The sequence below is a fragment of the Podarcis gaigeae genome, assembly GCF_964106915.1.
Source record: "Podarcis gaigeae genome assembly, chromosome: 1".
NCBI lineage: Eukaryota > Metazoa > Chordata > Lepidosauria > Squamata > Lacertidae > Podarcis > Podarcis gaigeae.
In genome coordinates, this window is record NC_139678.1 from 118,775,809 (window position 1) to 118,796,807 (window position 20,999).

The following is a 20,999-nucleotide window of genomic DNA, read 5'->3' on the forward strand; positions in this document are numbered from 1 at the left end:
TGGGCCCCAGGGAGTTGGCCGCTATGAGTGGTCCTATCCTGTGATGTTCTTCAATGAGTTATTATATCCCCAGATAATGTTGGTGCACTTTGCCAAAGGAGGAGAAGGCAGGAGGATTCTTCAGGATGGGCCGTGAAGTATCCAAGATATGGAACGATGAAGCAGCGCTGTTTAATTTCTCAAAGAAATGGACGGGCAGAAATTATCCGGGTGTCTAGATGAATGAGTGCAAGGGTATAAATCTGGGGACTTTCTGCAGCCTTTGGGCTCCATGCTCATTTCATGACACATAGATGGGATGCCATGGAGGGAGGGATGAGGTGGCAGAGGGAATTGGAGGATAGGGTGGAACAGTGCAAAAAAAGTGGGTTGTAGGTGCTGACCTTTAAAGCCCTAAACGGCCTCAGTCCAGTAAATCTGAAGGAGCGTCTCCACCCCCATCATTCTACCCGGACACTGAAGTACAGCTCCGAGGGTCTTCTGGCGGTTCCCTCACTGCGAGAAGCCAAGTTACAGGGAACCAGGCAGAGGGCCTTCTTGGTAGTGGCACCCTCCCTGTAGAACGCCCTCACATCAGATGTCAAAGAGAACAACAACTACCAGACTTTTAGAAGACATCTGAAGGCAGCCCTGTTTAGGGAAGCCTTTAATGTTTGATGTATTACAGTATTTTAATATTTTGTTGGAAGCCGCCCAGAGCGGCTAGGGAAGCCCAGCCAGATGGGCGGGGTATAAATAATAAATAATAAATAATAAATAATTATTATTAGTGGGTGAGGCATGCAGGCTTTTCTGGGCATCTCGATGGAGGCAGTGGTGGAGATAGCCTCTCGGGCACCTGGGGCGAACTGCCCATAGAGGTAGAGTGAACTGCCCATAGGAACGGAATGGGGCACTTGGTGCCCATAGGAATGGAACGGGACAGGCACAGTGCCCTTAGAGAGGGAAGGGATGGGGCGCATGGTCCCACAGGGACGGGGCACGCCACGGTGCCTCAGCTGCCCCACAGCTGGGGGGAGGCAGCAGGCGGACAAGTTGTGGAGCCTGCGGGTGCCGAAACGCATGACTCGGGCATGCTGCAGGGCCTGTGGTGAGTGCTGCCCACCATTTTGTCACCCCCCAGGGTGATACCTGGGGTGGACTGCCCCTCCTGCATCACACTTCCTATCCCCCTGGGTGGAGGAATCTGGTCCCTGGTGTGGGCCGCTTTCAGTAACCCTGCCAGCTCCCATCCCCCGTTGGCTGGCCACACTATTAGAAATGTGATCGAAGCACCCAGTGGGTCTTAGAGAGCCAGTGTGGTGTAGTGGTTAAGAGCAGTAGACTCGTAATCTGGTGAACCGGGTTCGCTTCCCCGCTCCTCCACACGCAGCTGCTGGGTGACCTTGGGCCAGTCACACTTCTCTGAAGTCTCTCAGCCCCACTCACCTCACAGAGTGTTTGTTGTGGGGGAGGAAGGGAAAGGAGAATGTTAGCCGCTTTGAGACTCCTTCAGGGTAGTGATAAAGCGGGATATCAAATCCAAACTCTTCTTCTTAGAGGGAAGGAAGGTGGAGATATTGGGCAAGAGTTGCAGAAGGAGAAAAAAGGAAGGGAGGGAGGAAGGAGTCAGAAGGGAAAGCCGCGAGTGGAGGGAGGAAGGCAGGCAAGCAGGCAGATGGACCGACAGAGGAGGGAACAGAGCACACCCAACCCCAGTGGCCGCGGAGGAAGTCATTGGCAGAGTGCGAAAGGTGACAAAAAGCAACTTTTTTGAGTTTCTGGTCCATGGTTTCTCCCTGCTTCAGAGGCACTGATGGAGGTCCTCCATCCTTAATCTGGGGCTAACCCTGCCCTTGTAAATCATCTATTAACATGACTCAGTCTTGGATGTTGCTGATTGACCATGCATTGGAAAAAATGTGCAAACTCCAAGAGCCCAGAAATGCAATGAAAGTCCCTGAAGGGCAGGGAGAGATTGAAGTGTGTGTTAACCTTGGTGTTGAAGGAGAGCAACTAAGAATCTTTTAAGGATCAAACGCAAATAGTAGTTTCTGACATTTTATTAACTGAACGCGTCAGCAGCAGAAGGAAAAAAATAAAACAGATATTCATTCATTTGAAGAAATATCTAGTAACACTAAAATTTAGACATTCGTTGTTATTAGATACCAGATGTAAGGCGAAATGCTTTTTTTAAAAAATCCCTTTCTTGACTTCTTAGTTACTAAAATGATGACTGTCAAAGAATGTTGAACCACCTTCAAAAAGTGTCATTATTCCAAGATGCTGGTTTACTAACCACATTTATAAGAGGATACACCATCCATGCAAGAATGCCCTGCAGGTGAGGAATAACCCTGGGTTCAAGCCACTAAGGGCTGGCTCATACAGGCATGGTTGTCCCATGGCTGGAACATCAAACAACAATCTGCATGTCTCAATGAACTATCACCGATTAATCACCACAGAGAGAACTTTCTTATCACCCAATATCTACTCAGTTGCAATATATTTCCATACAGAGAGTCGTACCTTGGATCCCGAACATCCCGAAACTCGGATGTTTTGGCTCCCGAACGCCGAAAAACCCAGAAGTGATTGTTCCGGTTTGCAAACATTCTTTTGGAACGCGAATGTCCGACGGGGCTTCCGCGGCTTCTGATTGGCTGCAGGAGCTTCCTTCAGCCAACCAGAAGCCATGTTTTGGTTTCTGAATGTTTTGGAAGTCGAACGGACTTCCGGAACAGATTCCATTCGACTTCCAAGGTACGACTGTAGCCACCTGAGAATCCACAAGTGATGGCTGGATCACGTAATGTCCATGCAGGTTTGAAAAAGGCCTCAGCTGATAGCGTCATAGCACTCAAGTTACAATGACCTAACATCCAGGACAGTGTGTGGAGATGATATGTGGGTCTCAAAGAAATTTAGAAATTTTTTTAGGGGGGAGGGGAGCAGAGGTGGAGTTACTTAGAAATAAAGAAAGGAATGGCTGTTGCTGAGGTGCATAATGCAGGAATGGCCACAATCCAAAGTTCTGTGTTTCCAGGGCTTTCCATTGTCTTTTTTGGAAGAAATATTCCTGATTCCGCACTGCATATGCATAGCCTTCTCAACCTGCTTACAAAAGAAAATCACAACATGTCCCGAGACCCACAGCTTGGCCTTGGGTGCAATGAAACGATTCTGGCTTTTCCTCAGATTTGGGCCAACGCAGCAGCCTGCTAGATTAAAATCTACAGACAAAATGACATTTCAAAGCTCGCCTTGTATGGCTTTTGAAAAGGAAGGGATGGACCCTGAGGTACCACACCCATGAGCAAGCTCCACAGAAAAGAAAATGGTAAAATAAACATCTGTCCTTCAGTGACACAGTGGGTAGGGCAAATCTGTGTGTCATCTCTCCAAGAAAGATGTGCCTAATAGAATTAAAACATGTTTATTGTGCAACTTGAGGCCCAGATGTGTTTCCAGATGACACACTGTAAGTACAGCACTGTCAGCTAATTAGATTTAAAAACTCCTTTACACCCAAAATCTGAATGCTGTGACCTATATAAAACAGAATATATTTGCATAATTTAGTCAAGGAGAGGAGGAGGTACCCAAAGGGACCGGAAGAATCTTTCTGTGGAAGATTTCCCTCCGACCCCTGAATTCTGAGACCGGACCACACATTTTCAACCATTTTTTTTATAACTCTAAAAAGAAGAAGATATTCTTAGGAACATGAATCCTGTAGACCAGAGGTTCTCGACCTGTGGGTCCCCAGATGTTGTTGGACTACAACTCCCATCATTCCTGAGCTCTGGCCTTGCTAGCTAGGGGTGATGGGAGTTGTAGTCCAACAACATCTGGGGACCCACAGGTTGAGAAAGGCTGCTGTAGACTTTACTGCCGTGGAATCACAGGCAACACACAACCCTGAATAAATCCATGCTTTTTCAAATGACAGGAATGGCTCCAAGAACCCAACAACTTTAATTTTGTAACACCACACAGCCGCTTCAATACATTTCATTACTCCATCAAATGCCATCCTAAATAACAAAATAACAAGAATTCACCGAGCTTTCCCTAAAGCATCTGAATATGATTATGCGACCGTGACGACAACCATTCAAAGCTTTTTCAAGCCTCAAAAGCATTGTAACGGCTCACAAAATTAGCTGCCTACTGAAGCCTGTTAAATGACAATTAATGTGCAGCCTTGAAAAAAAAAAAGAGGAAATTGAACACTTCACATTGCACCGTGGCATTTATAGGCAGATGTTGTTCTGAGAAAGACAAAGGGGCTTCATTTCCCTCCTTGTCAGTCCTTTCATAAGAAGTCAGAACCACATTGGTATGAGACTGTTCCATCACCAGTAGCAGTGACTAGACAGTTCTCATTTTTTCTCCACATTAAATACGCCGCATATTATTTATTTATTTTAAAGAAACTGCCCCCCCCCCCGCATGCCCATTTTCTTTGTTCCTAAGTCTTTTGGGGAATTTATTTCACCTAGGTCCATGTGCTCTGTTCACTTTCTCCTGCTACTCAATATACATGATTTAAAATAAAAATAAAAATACCTCATCATTTAAAAATGCATCAGTGGTGTTATCCACAGAGTAAAGCCCTTCTCAGTGTAAGTGGAGACAGCAGAATAAAGTTTGGTAAAGGCATGAGAAACAAGAATATCACACTTACATGCAGACCTCAAGAGGCTAAGTCTCCCAGAAGGTTTTCCTGCATGCAGCTAAGCTACATTGCACCCCACTGACTTCTGCTGGATTTAAGTATTTTAGGGGGTATACGTGGAATGAGAGGAGTTGCAGTCCAGCAACATCTGAGGGGCCGCAGGTTCCTCATCCCCAGGGCTTTTTTTCCAGCCGGAACTCACCGGAACTCGATTCCGGCACCTCTCAGGTGGGTGCCATTGCCATTATAAGAGAACAAGAGAGGCTTCCCAGCACCTCTTTTTCTAGAAAACTATCCCTGCTCATCCCTATTAGGGCTGGGCAATATAGCGATTTGAAGTCCAGTTCGAAGTCCATATCACGAGATCGTCTTCATAGTTTTTGACCTGGCAATACATTGCAAATCATGATGTGTACAGGCTATGCAAAAAATCACAATGTGGGGAGAACCGTGAGGCCGGTCAATGCCTTTGCATACCTAGACATCGTGATAGATCAGTATATCGCGACGTTTTGCTGGTGATACATCGGCAAAAAAACCCCAGCTCCGTCTTCATTTCAGACATTGTGATAGATCAGTTTATCACAATGTTTAGCAGGTGATGTATCATGAAGCTGAAAACCAAATACTGCCCAGCCCTATGGTTCACCTCTATATACCGTATTTTTCGCTCTATAGGACGCACCTTGTTTTAGAGGGGGAGAACAAGAAAACAATAATTCTCCCCCTCTCTGCTCAGCGCCCCTTCAGCGAAGCGGCAGGAGAAACGGAGCCCCTTCCATTTCTCCTCCCGCTTGGCTGAAGGGGCGCTGCTCAGCTCTCCCTCTCTTTTGAAGCCAGGAGAGTCCTGCTCTCCCGGCTTCAGCAAAAGGAACCTGAAGCCTGCGGAGCGCAGAGGGAGTGCTCCCTCTGGGCTTTGGAGGCTTCGCATTGCTAACTCTGAAGCCAAGGAGCCTGCATTCGCTCCATAGGACGTACACACAGTTCCCCTTAATTTTTGGAGGGAAAAAAGAGCAAAATATGGGATACGGGTAGTTCCATCCTTATTTCAAACATTGTGATAGATTGATCTATCACGACGTTAGGCTGGCAATATACCATGATGTTGAAAAACAGATATTGCCCAGCCCTAATCCCTGTCCTTTGCCTTCTATACCAAATTACTGTCAGTGCTACTGCCAATGCAGACTCCTGGGTCCATAAGCCTTAGAAAAGATGATACCTGAGTCAACTCATGAATGGGTCAGGGCTGCTGTACCCATCTCCACTATCGCGTTCTGAAGAGCCAACTTAGCTATGGCCAACTCATTCTCCGATCACTGCCTTTCCCATCAGTATATAGCCAGCCGGGTTTCTGTACCACAAGAAGAGTGAGCAGCTGCAGTACACCCAAATCTCCTCTGGCTAAAACATCTAGGACCCAGGAGACAAACCAGCTGGAAACGATTCGTTGTATTGTGTTGCATTGCGTTGCATTGCATTGCATTGTGCATCACAGGATGTTAGTTTTAAGTGCCTGGTTTTCTTCTTCTTACGAAATACAAACCTGCTACTGTCTCTAGTGCAAACTTCAGGTATACCATTCGACAATGTGCACCAAGGAGCGCACGGGACTACGGTCCAAGCATTCGCTTCACTTTGTGCACATTCAAAAACAGATCCTTCTGCAAAAAGGAAAGGGAGCTCCATGGAGAGAGAGGAGCTGAATGAAAAGATGAAGAAGTATAGCACAGCATTCAGGCCCAAAGATTCGCCATGGCTTTGCGACACCCTCCATTCAAAATAGTGATCAATACAAGCTAAATCATTGGGTCAGAGAAAGCAAGTTGTGACTAATGGCCCAATTCTGTTCATCTATACCCAGGAGCTGTGCACATCTAATTCCATGGGTCTCAATCTCAAGTAAGGGTACACAGTATTCTAGCATGTCCCATTGAAGCCAATGGAGCAGGTTAGTCACTGATTAACGCCAATCAAATCAGAGCCATTGTCTATACTGCAGATTTATATCTATCTTTGTCAGAGTTAAATGTTGCACAGTCAACATGTAGAATACTTTACAATCATCGCATCCTTTCCAATACTTAATTAGGTTGCTCTGTTGGCTGCACTTAAGACGAAATGACATGATAAATACAGCATTTACAAGTTCTTCTGAGCAAACAGAACGACCTCTTGGACAACCCCCAGTCATGATACAAAACCGCTGAAAATAAACCAAAACTTCCCTTGATTCCCGTCATACAAAAGAATTGCCCACTTCGTCTACACAGTAGAAGCTGAAGAGGCAACATCTATCTATCCCGACACATATCTATATGTACAAAACACATATGTAGATCTAGAGCTTGATTGATCCCCATGAAAACTTCAGCCCGTATTTCTCCAAAGGTTGGGCATCCCAGAGGTCAGAGCATGAAACTTCAGTTGGTGGGCAAGACCAGCTCCAGTGTACAAACAAAGAGCAAGCACTCACATGCTGAGATATGCCAAGGCATGAGCACATGTGAGGAAGAAATTAAAATCCGTTGCGTCCTTCAAGAGTAACTGAGTTCAAAGACTGACCAAAAAAGTGTGGGTGGGTGGGTGGGACTGTCTTGTTGGCTCCTGGAGTCATCCACTCAAAATGTCGTGAGGGTGGGCATAAAGAGTCCTTGCTAATCAGCCGTACAGCTTTTCGGCTTTAAAAACAACGTTTTCCGTGTCGTAAATGCTTTTCCCGTTCGTATGTTCCCAGTTGCTCTCGCTATTGTAGCTTTGACTATCGACCATCGTGGAGGCTGTGTAGGAAGGCGGGTTGTGTAGGAAGCACTCACGATTGTAGCTGAAGCTTTGACCATCGACGATCGAGGAGGCTGTGTAGGAAGCCGAGCGAAGGGCGTCTGAGTGGGAAAAGCTGTGCCCAAGCTGGATCCTGTGCTGCTTCCAGTGTCTCCTCAGAACAGACTGGACCTATTTCAGGGAAGAAGAGGATAGAGAACAGGTTGACAAAGATGGCTGCCTCAGGTGCCATATCAGAAATACAATACGATAATCTTTATTGTCATTGTCCCATACAGAACAACGAAATTGAAAATCTACACCAGATATTCAGAAACCAACAAGCCTGTTATCCCAGCTATCCCAGCCTGGTTAGCCCCCTAAAAACTCTGATGCCCCATAATTAAATACAATATACTCTCATAGAGACTACCTTACACTGCATTTAAAACCAAAATTGCATTTGAATAGAAACTGTTTCTCAGGCGGCTAGTCCTAGTCTTTATAACCCTGTACCTTCTTCCAGAAGGCAGAAGCTGAAAGAGATCATTTCTGGGGTGCGCACTATCCTGCACTATCTCTGCAGCTTTCTTATGGCACCTGGAAGCATAGATTTGATCCAAGGTGGGAAGAGTGCACCCAATTATTCTCTCTGCAGTCTTTACAACCCTGGACAACATTGTTTTTCCCCTGACCATGAAGCTCCCAAACCACACACACAGACCATAAGTTAATACACTCTCCACAGTACAGTGGTAAAATGCCTTCAACAGGTCCTTTGAGAGATTATTTTTCTGGAGGATTCTCAGAAAATATAACCTCTGCTGTGCTCTCTTCATCAGGTCTTTGCTGTTTTCTCCCCAGGTTAGGTCATCTCTCAACTCCATTCCCAGAAATCGAAACATAGAAAATGGCACACATTTGCTTTCTTCGCCCAGTGCCAGATTAAACCCCATGGAGCCCCCTCACCCAGCAAATTATCTTCTAATATGTTGGTGGTTTGTTTTTTTTTTTAAAACAAAAACAAAACAGAATTTAAATAAACCAATTTCAAGATCAAATTAATATTATTTTGATTGGCTGTCATAGGACCCATAGGCTGGTGCCTACTCTGCTTATTTGATAATCTGGCACTGTCTTCACCTTATGCTCCTAATTTCGAATAGGTTATATATTTGAATTACGCAGGGGCTCAAGGACCGGAGGCACTGATTCAATGGACTGGCTCTCCCTCCTCCTCAATTCAGGTAGGTAACCGTGTTGGTCTGACGCAGTCGAAATAAATAAAAATTTGTCCAGTAGGACCTTAAATTGGTCTCTAAGGTGCTACTGGACAATTTTTTATTTATTCCTCCTCCTCCTCAGTGTGAACAGCAACAGACACAATGGTGGAATCCTTCCTCATGAACTGACTCAAGGGGAGCCACACAAAGAATGCTGTTGATCAAGGGAGCCGTGGACTCGAAAAGGTTGAAACCCTCTGGTTTAGTTTCTGAAATTAAGTAGGCCTGGACCTGGTGACCCTTGGGTGGGAGATTGCCTGGTGACCTCTGTACAAATGGAAACAATAAATATCCCCCAAACACGTTGACCAATGTGAGATGTTCAGCATGGTTTAAAGCACCGTAGCATCCTAAACGTTATGCATCTGCACAATCTGGCAAGAGTTTTCAATCGGCAAACTTGATTCACATTTTTGTGGCGTTGATGGAAACGCCGCTTCCTGAATAGAGCTCCGTCTGCTTTCCTACCTTGTTTAAAAATACATGGGATAAAACAGATGAAGGCACACGAGGCCTGCGTTTGTTTGTAGAAGGACTATGGAAGGATGTTCTGTTTTACAATAGTTTCCGTTTATACAATATGGGAGGCCACCTGTGCAACAGGAAGCGGAGTTTACCAGCAGCCTTGGCAAAAGGTATGCAGAACCCATCCCCTCAAAGAACCGTTGACATCGGGAGTGGAAGGTTACTGAATCTGCTTTGTCAAATATTGGACGCGATAGCAGCTAGTATACCTTATGCTCGGAAATGGAAAGATGAAGAAGTTCCCACTAAATAAGAACGGATAAGGAAAGTAAAGGGCTATGTTGAATCAGCAAAGCTAAAATAAGATAATTTAATGATGGCTGGGTTTTTTGGGAGGTGTTTGTGTGTGGGGAGAATGGAATCCCTTTTCGGATTATTTGAAGAAATATTACAATATGAAGAACCCGCGACCAGGCTTCGAGCAACAGAAAGAATGTGAGATTATTGTGTCATGATAATGATGAAAAAAAAGGGGAAGATGAGGTGCAGCAAAGAGGGGATAAGAATAACATCACAGAAAATGGGTTGGGAAGTTAAAAAGAAAAAATAATTTTTATTATAATGTGTATTGGAATTTTATGTGCAATTTTTGGAAAACTCATTAACCATAAATAAATACCCACTAAAAAAAGAGAAAGATTGAATGTCATCATGTTGTGCTATGTGTGCAGAATGATGCTAAAAAGTAATCAGCTCCCGAACAATGCCATAAGTCTGGATTTCCCCAGACATTACTGGGATTTCAAAGGTGGCGCTTCGTCCTGGATTTAGGCAAGTTGATCGAAAAATTGTGGGGTTTTTGGCATTTTTATTTAAAAAAAGAAAAAAACCCAACAGCTTTCGGGGTGCCCTGGTTTTTACTTTTTGAAATATGGCAACCCTACCCTAGTATTATAATACCATCCCCATTTAGAGTGGTCTTGTACCCCACTTCATAGAGGGCCACCATCTATTTGAAAGGCTGTCAGTCTTCTGTTTAGAGTTGCCCTCTGTTTGAAGGGTTTTCCTGTCTGAGTTGGGTTTAAAGATAAACAACCATAGTAAGGAGGAGCAGGAAGAAGAAGAAGAAGAAGAAGAAGAAGAAGAAGAAGAAGAAGAAGAAGAAGAAGAAGAAGAAGAAGAAGAGTTTGGATTTGATATCCCACTTTATCACTACCCGAAGGAGCTTCAAAGTGGCTAACGTTCTCCTTTCCCTTCCTCCCCCACAACAAACACTCTGTGAGGTGAGTGGGGCTGAGAGACTTCAAAGAAGTGTGACTGGCCCAAGGTCACCCAGCAGCTGCATGTGGAGGAGCGGAGACGCGAACCCGGTTCACCAGATTACGAGTCCACCGCTCTTAACCACTACACCACACAGGAGGGAGCCTGAAGCTGCTGTGAGAAGCAGATTCAGTTCTCACACCAGTCAACTTGCTCATGGTCTTCCTTACCATGGTGGGATGTACTGGAATTCTGTTTAAAAGATCGTTGTGATGTCTAAATTTGCACATCATGCAAATTGCATGTGCAAATTGTACGCACAACCGTGTCCTCTTTTGGCTTCTCTTTTTATGGGGAGATGCTTCAGTTGCTATCCTGCCCCCCCCTCCCTCGGTGAGGCAGAAGCGGTGCATCATACTGGAGGAAACAGAAATATCCGTGTGTTTCCACAGCCGCTTATATAAACTGGGGTTTCAATATAATTTAAGGAAGTCCATGGGAGGAAAGTTTCCCATCACTTTCCCACCCCTTCCGTTCCCTGCATCCCATCCCAAATGGGCCCCTGACACTCCCCCCCACTAGAAAGGGTTTTTTTGGGGTGTGTGTAAGTAGCTGCTGGTCTCAGAGGAAGGGAAACTTTCCTTCCACAAACGTCCTTAAATTAACTTAGAATTTGAGCCACATAATTCCAGGAATCCATTTATTGGTAACAGATTCTCAGTGGTATTACCACTCCTCTGTGAATCCAGTACTGAATGGTACGGAAGTGTATTTCCTTCTTCAAGAGGGATTTTCCATCTCATCCCAACATCCGTTTTCTGTAGCAAATGACTAAAGGAGACCGATAACATTAGCTTGCACAGGAGGACCAAGTAGTTTGTGAGGTACATGAAGAAATGGCCACTGTGGGAGCTGATCAAAACCCAGCTATGTGGAAGCTGTCCCACATTTTGAGTCTTTTGTGCATAGCAGCTCACTATGTACACAGAGTGTTTTTGTAAATGTATTTTTATTAAAGACTTTTATTCTTAGTTTACAAGAAGTATGTGCAATGTCTCTATCTCTCTTTTTTCCTCCCAGTAACATTTTTTACAGATCTGTTTCATTTGTTGAGACATTAGGAAGAAGAAGTGGAAAAGGGGGGGGGGGAGAGATGGCTGGGGTTGGGTGGCGGTGTTTCTATTACAGTGGTACCCCGGGTTACCTATGTTTCAGGTTACACACTCCACTAACCCAGAAATAGTGCCTCAGGTTAAGAACTTTGCCTCAGGATAAGAACAGAAATCGAGCTCCAGCGGCGCAGCAGCAGCAGGAGGCCCCATTAGCTAAAGTGGTGCTTCAGGTTAAGAACGGACCTTCGGAACGAATTAAGTACTTAACCCGAGGTACCACTGTATACTTAATATATGTAGGGTTCTGTGTCAGCGTTGCTTGTGTAGGTTCTGTGCTATTCACTTGTGTTCCTTTGGTGGTGAGAGAGGTTGGGGTTGGCCTAGGGTGTGGTTGTCTGTTTGTGATTGGCTGTGGTGGTCTTTGTTTTAATGTGTGAGTGGGGTGGGTGGGTGTTTTGGATCAGGTTAGCCATATTGATTTGTATGCTGTAGGTGGATTTTTGTCATTGTCTTGTTCGGCTGTGTATGTGATAAAAGGAAGCCATACTGGGCTGAAGGCGTCTTCTTCTATTTGTTCCCGTGTCAGTTTCAGTTTATTGGTTACAAGTATTAGAAATCACCCCATTATCACAATAATGCCCATTTACACCACAAATAAATCACAACCCACCTACTTCCAGCAGCCAGAAACACCATAACCAGACACTGGATAGACCTGTCAGGAGTAAACACGGACCAATGGTACCAAATAGTACGGCAAACAACCATGTACACAGAGTTCACAGGGCTACAAGAAATGTTTCTCCTCAGCTTTGTGGTGGAAAATGGAAGCAAGGGCCAAAGAGCATTTCACACAAATGTATCACGATATGAAGGAACCTTCATTTGTAAAAGTAAAGAAATCAGTTACTGTACCTCGCCATTAAAAAAGCAGAAAATGGTTGCCACCAACAGGCCCTGTGGAACAAAACAATAAGCTGTAAATCTAATGAGACAAATGCACTTAATAAAATTCAGATGCAAGTAAGGGTGATTCAGAAACTCAGACGGACACATTTTCTCGCACTGGTTCTTGGCTGCTTTGAGCTCTGATTTTCTGCAACGTTGGTACCATTCTCTTTTATTGAAGAACAGGATATTCTAATGCCACCAGAGGTGTCTGTGTGGGGAATATATTAAGTGGAAACGTCTAGCAAACCAGATCGGTAGTTGGGTTCCTACTGAGGGTATTCAGTGAGCCAACATGACAGTGACAAGGGTTTAAAGTTTGGAGCGATCATTCTGTGATATTGTGACAGTGGACAAAGCTGTATTGTAACTTTTGAATAAATGTGTATTATTATTTTTTTAAAGGGGGGGTTGCCCTTTTTTTTCTAGTGAGGCCCTCACTCTGAATATTTTTCTCTTGCCATCACCAGCCTTTGCTAACTTCATTCTAACTTGGGCTGAGTGGAGTTGCAGTCCTAAACATCTGGAGCTCACCCAGTTGGCGAATACTGGAAACACCATCAAACAGACAAATCTGGCTATCAGGAAGAAGGTCCTTAAAAAAAAAAAAGGTGCCAAAGCAGTAACTGGTAAAGAGTTGAAAAGAGCTAATTTTCAGGAACGTCAGGGCCTAAATGCAGGGTAGAGGGAAGTATGTTTTGAGGCTATGGTCCAACTATACAAACACAGCTGCTCAATTTCTTCTGCCTTGCAAAATTGTGCAAAGTGGAGGGCACATTATTCTTAGAGGAAGGAAATGTTGAAACAACTGTCTGCTCCCCTCCCCAATCCTTGTGAATCAGCTTTGTATAAAGTAAAGGTTAAAAATGTAAAGGACCCCTGGACGGTTAAGTCCAGTCAAAGGCGATTATGGGGTTCTGGCACTTTGATGTGCTTTTGAACTGCTAGGTTGGCAGGACCTGGGGCCGAGCAATGGGAGCTCACCCCCGTCGCAGGGATTCGAACCGCCAACCTTCAGGTCAGCAAGCCCAAGGCTCAGTGGTTTACACCACAGCGCCACCCTATCTTCAGCGCTTAAACAAAACCAAAAATTGGAACGCATCTGACAAGGCTCGCAAGAGTCATTTGGATCAGTTATTGATCATCACGAGCACATCACTCCTTTTTTATTTTCTTTTTTGACATTCCTGTACCCCCAAGTGCAAACTCCACATGCAGATTTGATACCTGATAGTGTATAAGGATATGCATCACATAGTCATAAATCTCTTCGGCGATAGGGCCCACGGGCCGCCAGGGAAACAGTACAAATTCGATGCCCAGAAGTGGCACTAAAATGAGGGTGGCTCTGACGGCCTTCATGTAGAGATTGGATTCTGCTTGGTGGGTGACCTTTAGCTTGGTGATCAGCACTCGCACAATGTTCAAGAGGAAAAAAAGATTCACCTACAAGGGAAGCAGAAGGACAGTGTTAACATGGATAAATTTTGTCATACGGTATCGACGCACTTGTTTTGGGTGAGGCTCCATAACTCACTGTGAAAATCCTATTGGATTGCGGGCAATTCCATGGCAGAACAATCGCAGCATGCACAGCTCTGCCAGTTTATGGAAGCCAGGGCAGGATGGTGGTAGGGAATTTTCCAATTTTGGGGGGCATTTCAGGGGAAATGGAAGATTATTGGCTACTCTAGTAGACACACACACAAGCTCATTTTGGCTGTTGGTGGAACACAGCGAGCAGAACATCTACGTTGATGGAGATTTCTGGGTACACATGGGCCTCTGGTGGCGTAAGTATAATTCTACCTGAGGATGATAGAATCATAGGCCTGTAGAGCTGGAAGGGACCCCAAGGGTCATCTAGTCCAACCCCCTGAAATGCAGGACTCTGAGCGAGAGCATCCATGACAGATGGCCATCCAACCTCTGCTTAAGAACCTCCATGGAAGGAGAGTCCCCCACTTCCCAAGGGTGCCTCTGTTCCACTGTTGATCTTCCCCTCTTGCACTTGTGCTGACAGCCAGCCTCAAAGCAGCTGCAGAATTGCAGTCTAATAAGTATTTTTTAAAAAAATAAAAACTATTTGGCAATTAAAATTGCAGTGAATATCAAAATAAATTATTTGATGAAATATAAAAGCAGGCCATTTTGCATCCACTGTCCAGAACACCGAAACTTTTCAGCAAGTATTCTTCTTACAGAGAATCTAGTTAGCAGAAATATAATAACTAACAACACACACACACACACAAACACACACACACACACACACACACACGGTGCGTGTGGATCATCACTACCAAAAACCCCAAACTCAGGCAAGAAGTTGGACTGTAAACCTATGGGGAGAAGGAATATTGTCTCCATCTATCTAAACAGGTTCATCTTGCCAGATTTATGTGTCCCAAGGGACAGATGAAGAAGGGCAAATTCAGCACCCGGGACTCAGGCTGCCAACCCCTGCTTTAAGGCCTACTCCCTTTTAAGTAGGAAATCATGCTGGTCCTCATGAAAGCCAAGACATAAAACCAGGATTATTAAAAAATAATAATACAATATTTTAAAAATTCATACCAATAGAGCAGCGCAAATAGGACCATGGACGATGTACAATAGATTAGTCTCTGAACTGATCCAGCAGCTGCAAGGGAGAAGGTGAAATCAGAATTAGGGAAGAAGAAGAATCTGTCTTCTCGCTCATAAGAGGCACTCTTGAGATTTGTTCCAAAGATAGAAGGCTGAATTGCGTTTTGACTTACTTGTCGTTGTAATATAGGATCCTTGCTACAGCATGGATGCAGGCCGGAATGAGCGGGAATCCTGCGAAGAGAAAATGGGATCTTCGTTACTAAGAAAAAGAAGCAGCAAGGATTCCTCTGCTGCCACAGGAATAAGGGCCGCTGGGAGGTCACCATCTCCCCTGAAGAAGGTTGTGGTCAACGGATGTCCAGGCTGGCCCAAGCCATTGGCCAGAGAATGAGATCATCCTCATTTCCCTTCTTGTCAAAAAGACTTCAGCTTTAACTGCCAGACAGCAAAACTGAGAGGAAGCAGACGTTCGCCAGAGGAAAGACAACAGGAACAAGAGCGGCAGGGTTAGTATAGAACTTCCATCCAAATCAAGTGCACATAAAAGGGGAAATCATCCCAGTGCTATTTGCCTGGAAAAAGAGGTGCTGGAACTCGCCATGAACACCTCCCTCATCCTCTTAGAATGAACACCTGAGAGGTGCCGGAACCAAGATCCGGCTGAAAAAAAGCCCTGCATCACTCTAGCATAGCTGTCAACTTACAGATTTGAAAATAAGGGACCAGCAGCCAAAATAAGGGATTTTCTGGGCACAGGTAGGTTCAACTTCTGAGCCCTCCAAGCCAAAGGCAGAAAGCCCAGCCAGCAGCCAAACGAAGCCTCAAGTGGTGGTTCCCACAGTGCAGCAACCCGGCAAAGGGGATGCAGCAAGGAAAACCACCATCTGCTGGGAAGTGCTGAGCAAAGGTGAGTCCCCAGGCAACACGGCACAAGGCATGCAAGCTCCACCCCCCCCCAGTCGTTCTTAGACTCCTTATTGGGTGAGCAACACAGTTGGAGCCTCCCTCCTCCCTGGCCGGCAGGGAGGGAGGGAGATCTGCTGCTTCCTTTGAAACCCGGGAAATTTAAGGGACATCATCAATAAGGGACAGCAGCGGGACACGGTGCTGGGATAAAGGAGTTTCCTGCCAAATAAGGGACGGTTGACAGCTATGCACCCTAGCTCTGCATGAAAATGAATGACTTCTTAGCAACTGGGGACCGAGGATTCTGTTCACATTTAAAGGTGAGCCTAACAAATCTGAACTCTCCGAAGCCATACACAAACAGAAACACTGGAGGGAGCACCAAACTCCCTGTCCCTATTTTGAATTCCAGCTCAACTAGGGGCTCTGGCTATAACCTGAAGACCACCTGATCTTCCGTTCCCAGATCTTTACCATGAGGATAATAGTGTATTATTCCTCAAAACAAGACAGAAGTTTGTTTGGCAGATAGGAGAACGCGCCCGAGTCAAGTGATGCCACGCCGTAATTCACCTTGATGTTATTCTGTGCCAGCAGAATCAACATTAAAAAAAATAAAAATAATCATGTACAAACTTGAACTTCCTTGAACAAAGTGTCCCGAAACACCCTAAAAACAAATTTATTGTGAGACAAGATTCCGTAGATTAGTGCCCACTTGATCAGATGCAGGAAGAAGTCTAGATATGTGACCATCTGGCAAAAGTAGCCTCTATCCCATGAAAACACATCCCCCAATAAATCTGTTAATCTTTAAGGTGTCATAGGACTCTTTGTTGTTTTTGCTCCGCAGTTGCCCGTCTGGAATTCTTCAAGAGAACCGCAAAGCAATTTCTGTTTGGGAAATGAAAAGATGTTGTTTGTTCAAGCTCCAGTTTTGGCACAACCGATTCTTTTATTTAATAAACCTCACTTGATTGAATAAGCCTGTTTAAGTTACTTGGTAACTCAAATGTGATCTTAGCCTGAATATGGCCAGAAGGATAGATTGAAAATTCAATTGCTAAGCCCATGAATTTTCCCAGATTTCACATGCAGTTAGGCAAACTTTTAAGTGCTTTGCTGGAGTGGAGCCCATGAAAGAAAAGCACGGACAAACTTTCTTCCTCAGTGTTTATGGATTTGTTTTGTTTTGTTTACCCAAAACAAAAGAAAACTAATTACAAATGGGCTGGCACCAAGTTTTGCTACCCCTGCAATGATGGAAATGGTGAATTGTAAGTGCTGCATCAATGAAGCATCTTTAAAGGTAAAGGTAAAGGGACCCCTGACCATTAGGTCTGGTTGTGGCCGACTCTGAGGTTGCGGCGCTCATCTCGCTTTATTGGCTGAGGGAGCTAGCGTACAGCTTCCGGGTCATGTGGGCAGCATGACTAAGCCACTTCTGGCGAACCAGAGCAGCGTGCACGGAAACGCAGTTTACCTTCCCGCCGGAGCGGTACCTATTTATCTACTTGCACTTTGACGTGCTTTCAAACTGCTAGGTGGGCAGGAGCAGGGACTGAGCAACGGGAGCTCACTCTGTTGCGGGGATTCGAACCGCCAACCTTCTGATTGGCAAGTCCTAGGCTCCGTGGTTTAACCCACAGTGCCACCCCCGTCCCTTGAAGCATCCTTACACAGATATAAAAACCACCTGTGAAAATGCTTTTTTTTAAAAAAAAAATGTTTTAAAAAATACATTGAATTTCCATAGCTCACTTTCGCCATCTAGTGTCACTTTTGTATATTGCACTTTACAACACACTTAAAAAAAAATCCTTTATTCGACCGATAGTCAGAAATAAAACACAGAAATAAAACACAATACAGAATTATGAACTAAAACATCATAGGGGTACATGAATAAGGTAGGGCCAGAGCACTAAACCTCTCACAGATAACCCACATCAAGGCATTCAATTGTATGTTTCCGACGCTTGAGTGCCAGGAAAAGGAATTTAGCCACTGACAAAGTTGTTTTCCTAGAAGACTTATTTAGCAGATATGCTGTCTGCTTTCCTCTTTGTCGGGGACTAAGCTGGGTTAAGTATGGGGTTATAAGATACTGTCTTAAATCGTTGTAGAAGGGACAGCGTCTAAATCTCTAGAATCTCTGGTACGTTTCCCAGTTCCTCTCCCACAAGCAGGGCTGTATAATTGCTTAGTCATTTCTCTCTTCATGCAGCCGCCGCAGTTTCAAGGTCAATGGTTGTCTCCCCGATAGAAAGAGGCGTCCTCCTACTTACTAATTTAAAACTAAAACTAAAATCTAAAAACTAAAAACTAAAGTTAAAAGTTAATAGGTTTCTATACTCATTAAAACAGTCTTAAAAGGTAAATCAGGGAGCTCACACTCACGCTGACTAAGTGCCGTTCGCTATCTTGGAAAGGTATTATGTGGCCCACACTTAAAACCTTTTATTTGCAGCTGTGCAGCCGAGTCCCCAAATTCTGAACTAGCTATTTAGACTTAGCTTGCAGTTCCCTTCTAATCAGTAAAACGAATCTATAATGCCAATGTAAGGTGAGAGACATGTTTATAAATGAAGAATGATTTAAAATTAAACCGTTTATGTTAACACTGACACCTTCTCGACGATAAATCAAACTCCGATTGATCCCTGTGGAGTCTAATTAAAAGTGACTCATTATAACGTCTGTGTATCTGAGCCTGCCTCAATCAAAGCTGTCAGGGATGTCTATGTTAAATAGTTATTAAAACCTTTAAAATTAAAATAAGGCACATGGTTCCGAAAAGCACAAAAATAGATTTTTGGAAGCTACCCACCATGCTGTGCCACGTACTTTAAAAGAGATGCTCCAAAGCATTATTTATCATATTCAGATTATCTTTAGCATTTGGCCTAGGGTAGGACCTTGAGTTCATTCCTTTGACCAAGGTGACATTTTTGTCCATGGGAAAAAGGCTCACAGCAGGATTGTATGATAATCTCAGAGGATACTCTGATACTCTTTCTGAAGGGCTGTGATGGTACATAATGGAACCCTCATCCGATTCCTCGCAGCCTCGGGCCTTAAAGGTGCAGAAAGTCATTTAAGAATGATGACCAAAAGATCCAGCTTAGAGCAAGCCACGTTCTCGCTCTGGGGCAGGAGTGAGGGTGTCAGATGCCTCTGCTCAACCTACAGATAACCCAGCCGTCACTGCTATTAAATCTCGTGATCTGGAAATGGCTTCTGAAGGAGCCGTGTTTTTATTAACTCACAAACTTATAATTAAAAAATATATAGCAAGGTAGAGTACAGCATGTAAGGGTAAAACCAACAAATGATCCATAGAAACATATATAAATATCAATAAATACCGAATAGTTAAAAGGGAGAAAAGCATGTCATAAAGCAGAACTTTCCAAACCACACATTAGTGTGTTGGCTCTGTTGTAAACAAAAATTTCCCCCTTTTCCCCTTATGGGGTATCCAAAAGCCCATATCGAGTCCTTACGTAGGTTCCCTATTGGTAGGAGAAAATAACAGAGGCCAACCAGAGAATATTGAGGAGCAAAGCAGCTAGTAAGCTTGATCTTTATTGATCTGTTGCAACAGGGTGTTCCCCTCACACGCAGGAAAGGAGGAGGAACTCAGAAGTGTGCGCCTGCCCTTATATAGACAATTTAAATTCTTTCCCTGGAGTCCAAGACCACCCCCAGAAACATCATACCTACATCACAGAAGGAGTGTAACTCAAGATCCCCCCCCCCGAAGATACATCATACCTACATCACAGAAAGGGCGGTCTACAGCGGAAATCTGAGTGCTTTGTTTACCTCCTGTCTGCCAGGTTACCTGTTTAATGGTCACTTGATTGGATTGCCTGGGGAGCCTGGCCAGTCTTTTGTAATGATAAATACTTAGTTCCTGAGCCAGGTCGCAGGCTCACACCCTATTCATATCTTAAATGTGCCCTTAAGACAGGATTTGTGAGGAAAGAGACAATGGGGAGGTTTCCCACTTTGACCTTGCAGAGAAATAATTGAGGTCAATTTGTCCAATACTTTTTTCTGTGGGGGTTTCAGACATGTGGTTTATCTATTTATGTACATGTTTGCTTGGTACATTTATGAACATTTATTACATATCTAAGACCTTAAAATTCTTAACACAGCTCTACTGGAAGGTGCATTGCACGAACACTTCCCGTGCTCCTCCCGAGGCTGGAAAGGGGTTAGTTTAACCTCCGGTTTGCTAGTCAAATTGAATTGCTGTGTCGTGAAAAGCATATAGCCAACATGAAAAGTTTGGAAAGCTCTGTCGTAAAGGCTTGTCTAAACACCCCTCCCCCCAGCGGAAAGATGGGGGGATAGTTCCTGTTGAATCTCTCCAGAGGCAGGAAGTTCCACAGGTCAGAGTCTGACACACTAAAAGCCAGATCCCAAGTGAAGAATAACCAAACCTGCTAGAGTGCAGCAATGATGCAGTTTTGAGCAGGAGGTGTTTGCTTAGTTTGTCTGTGTGAACAGCAGATAAAAGGTGGAACACCCTGGGAGAGTAAAAAGCAATGGAAGCTGTTGTGGTCCATAAGAATAATAAAAATAAACTGAAATTCAAAGAGGGAGGGGCATAAGCAATTAGTACACTACGGGCCACTGAGTCACCGAAAGAGCTCATGTGATAGGACCAGGAGCCATCTTAAATCCAAGTTGAATTTGGCTCTTTTTGTGGATCAAGTTCCCCAGTGTTTATGCTCACAGGGATAAGGCAGTTCACATGGGTCTAATTTTTCTTTAAACAGAAAAGTCCAAAAAGCTAACTGGATTAACTTCAGAAATTTCAGCCTACAGTCTTCAATACTGTTCTCCGCATCAGGTTTTTCATCTCAATATTTTATTTTTTATTTTTTTTGCTTTCCTCTGAGAACAAAGCAGGTCAAGAGGAACTGCTGGAAAAATAGAAGTTGGTTCGACCTCCTACCATAGGAATGGTGAGACTTCTTTGAAAACAAACAC

The 20,999-nt window shown here is 44.3% G+C and overlaps 1 protein-coding gene across 1 annotated transcript in view; it reads right to left on the minus strand.

Annotated features, from left to right (window-relative positions):
- Window positions 1-2,027: 2,027 nt before the first annotated feature.
- CALCRL (calcitonin receptor like receptor) overlaps window positions 2,028-20,999 on the minus strand; it is a 106,402-nt gene continuing 87,430 nt past the window's right edge. The window contains exons 9-13 of the mRNA XM_083710689.1: window positions 15,257-15,317; window positions 15,072-15,138; window positions 13,722-13,940; window positions 12,462-12,503; window positions 2,028-7,618 (exon numbers count right to left, since the gene is read on the minus strand). Of these exons, the coding sequence (XP_083566815.1) occupies window positions 7,328-7,618; window positions 12,462-12,503; window positions 13,722-13,940; window positions 15,072-15,138; window positions 15,257-15,317 (680 nt within the window). The 3' untranslated portion in view covers window positions 2,028-7,327. The remainder of the gene's footprint in view (window positions 7,619-12,461; window positions 12,504-13,721; window positions 13,941-15,071; window positions 15,139-15,256; window positions 15,318-20,999) is intronic.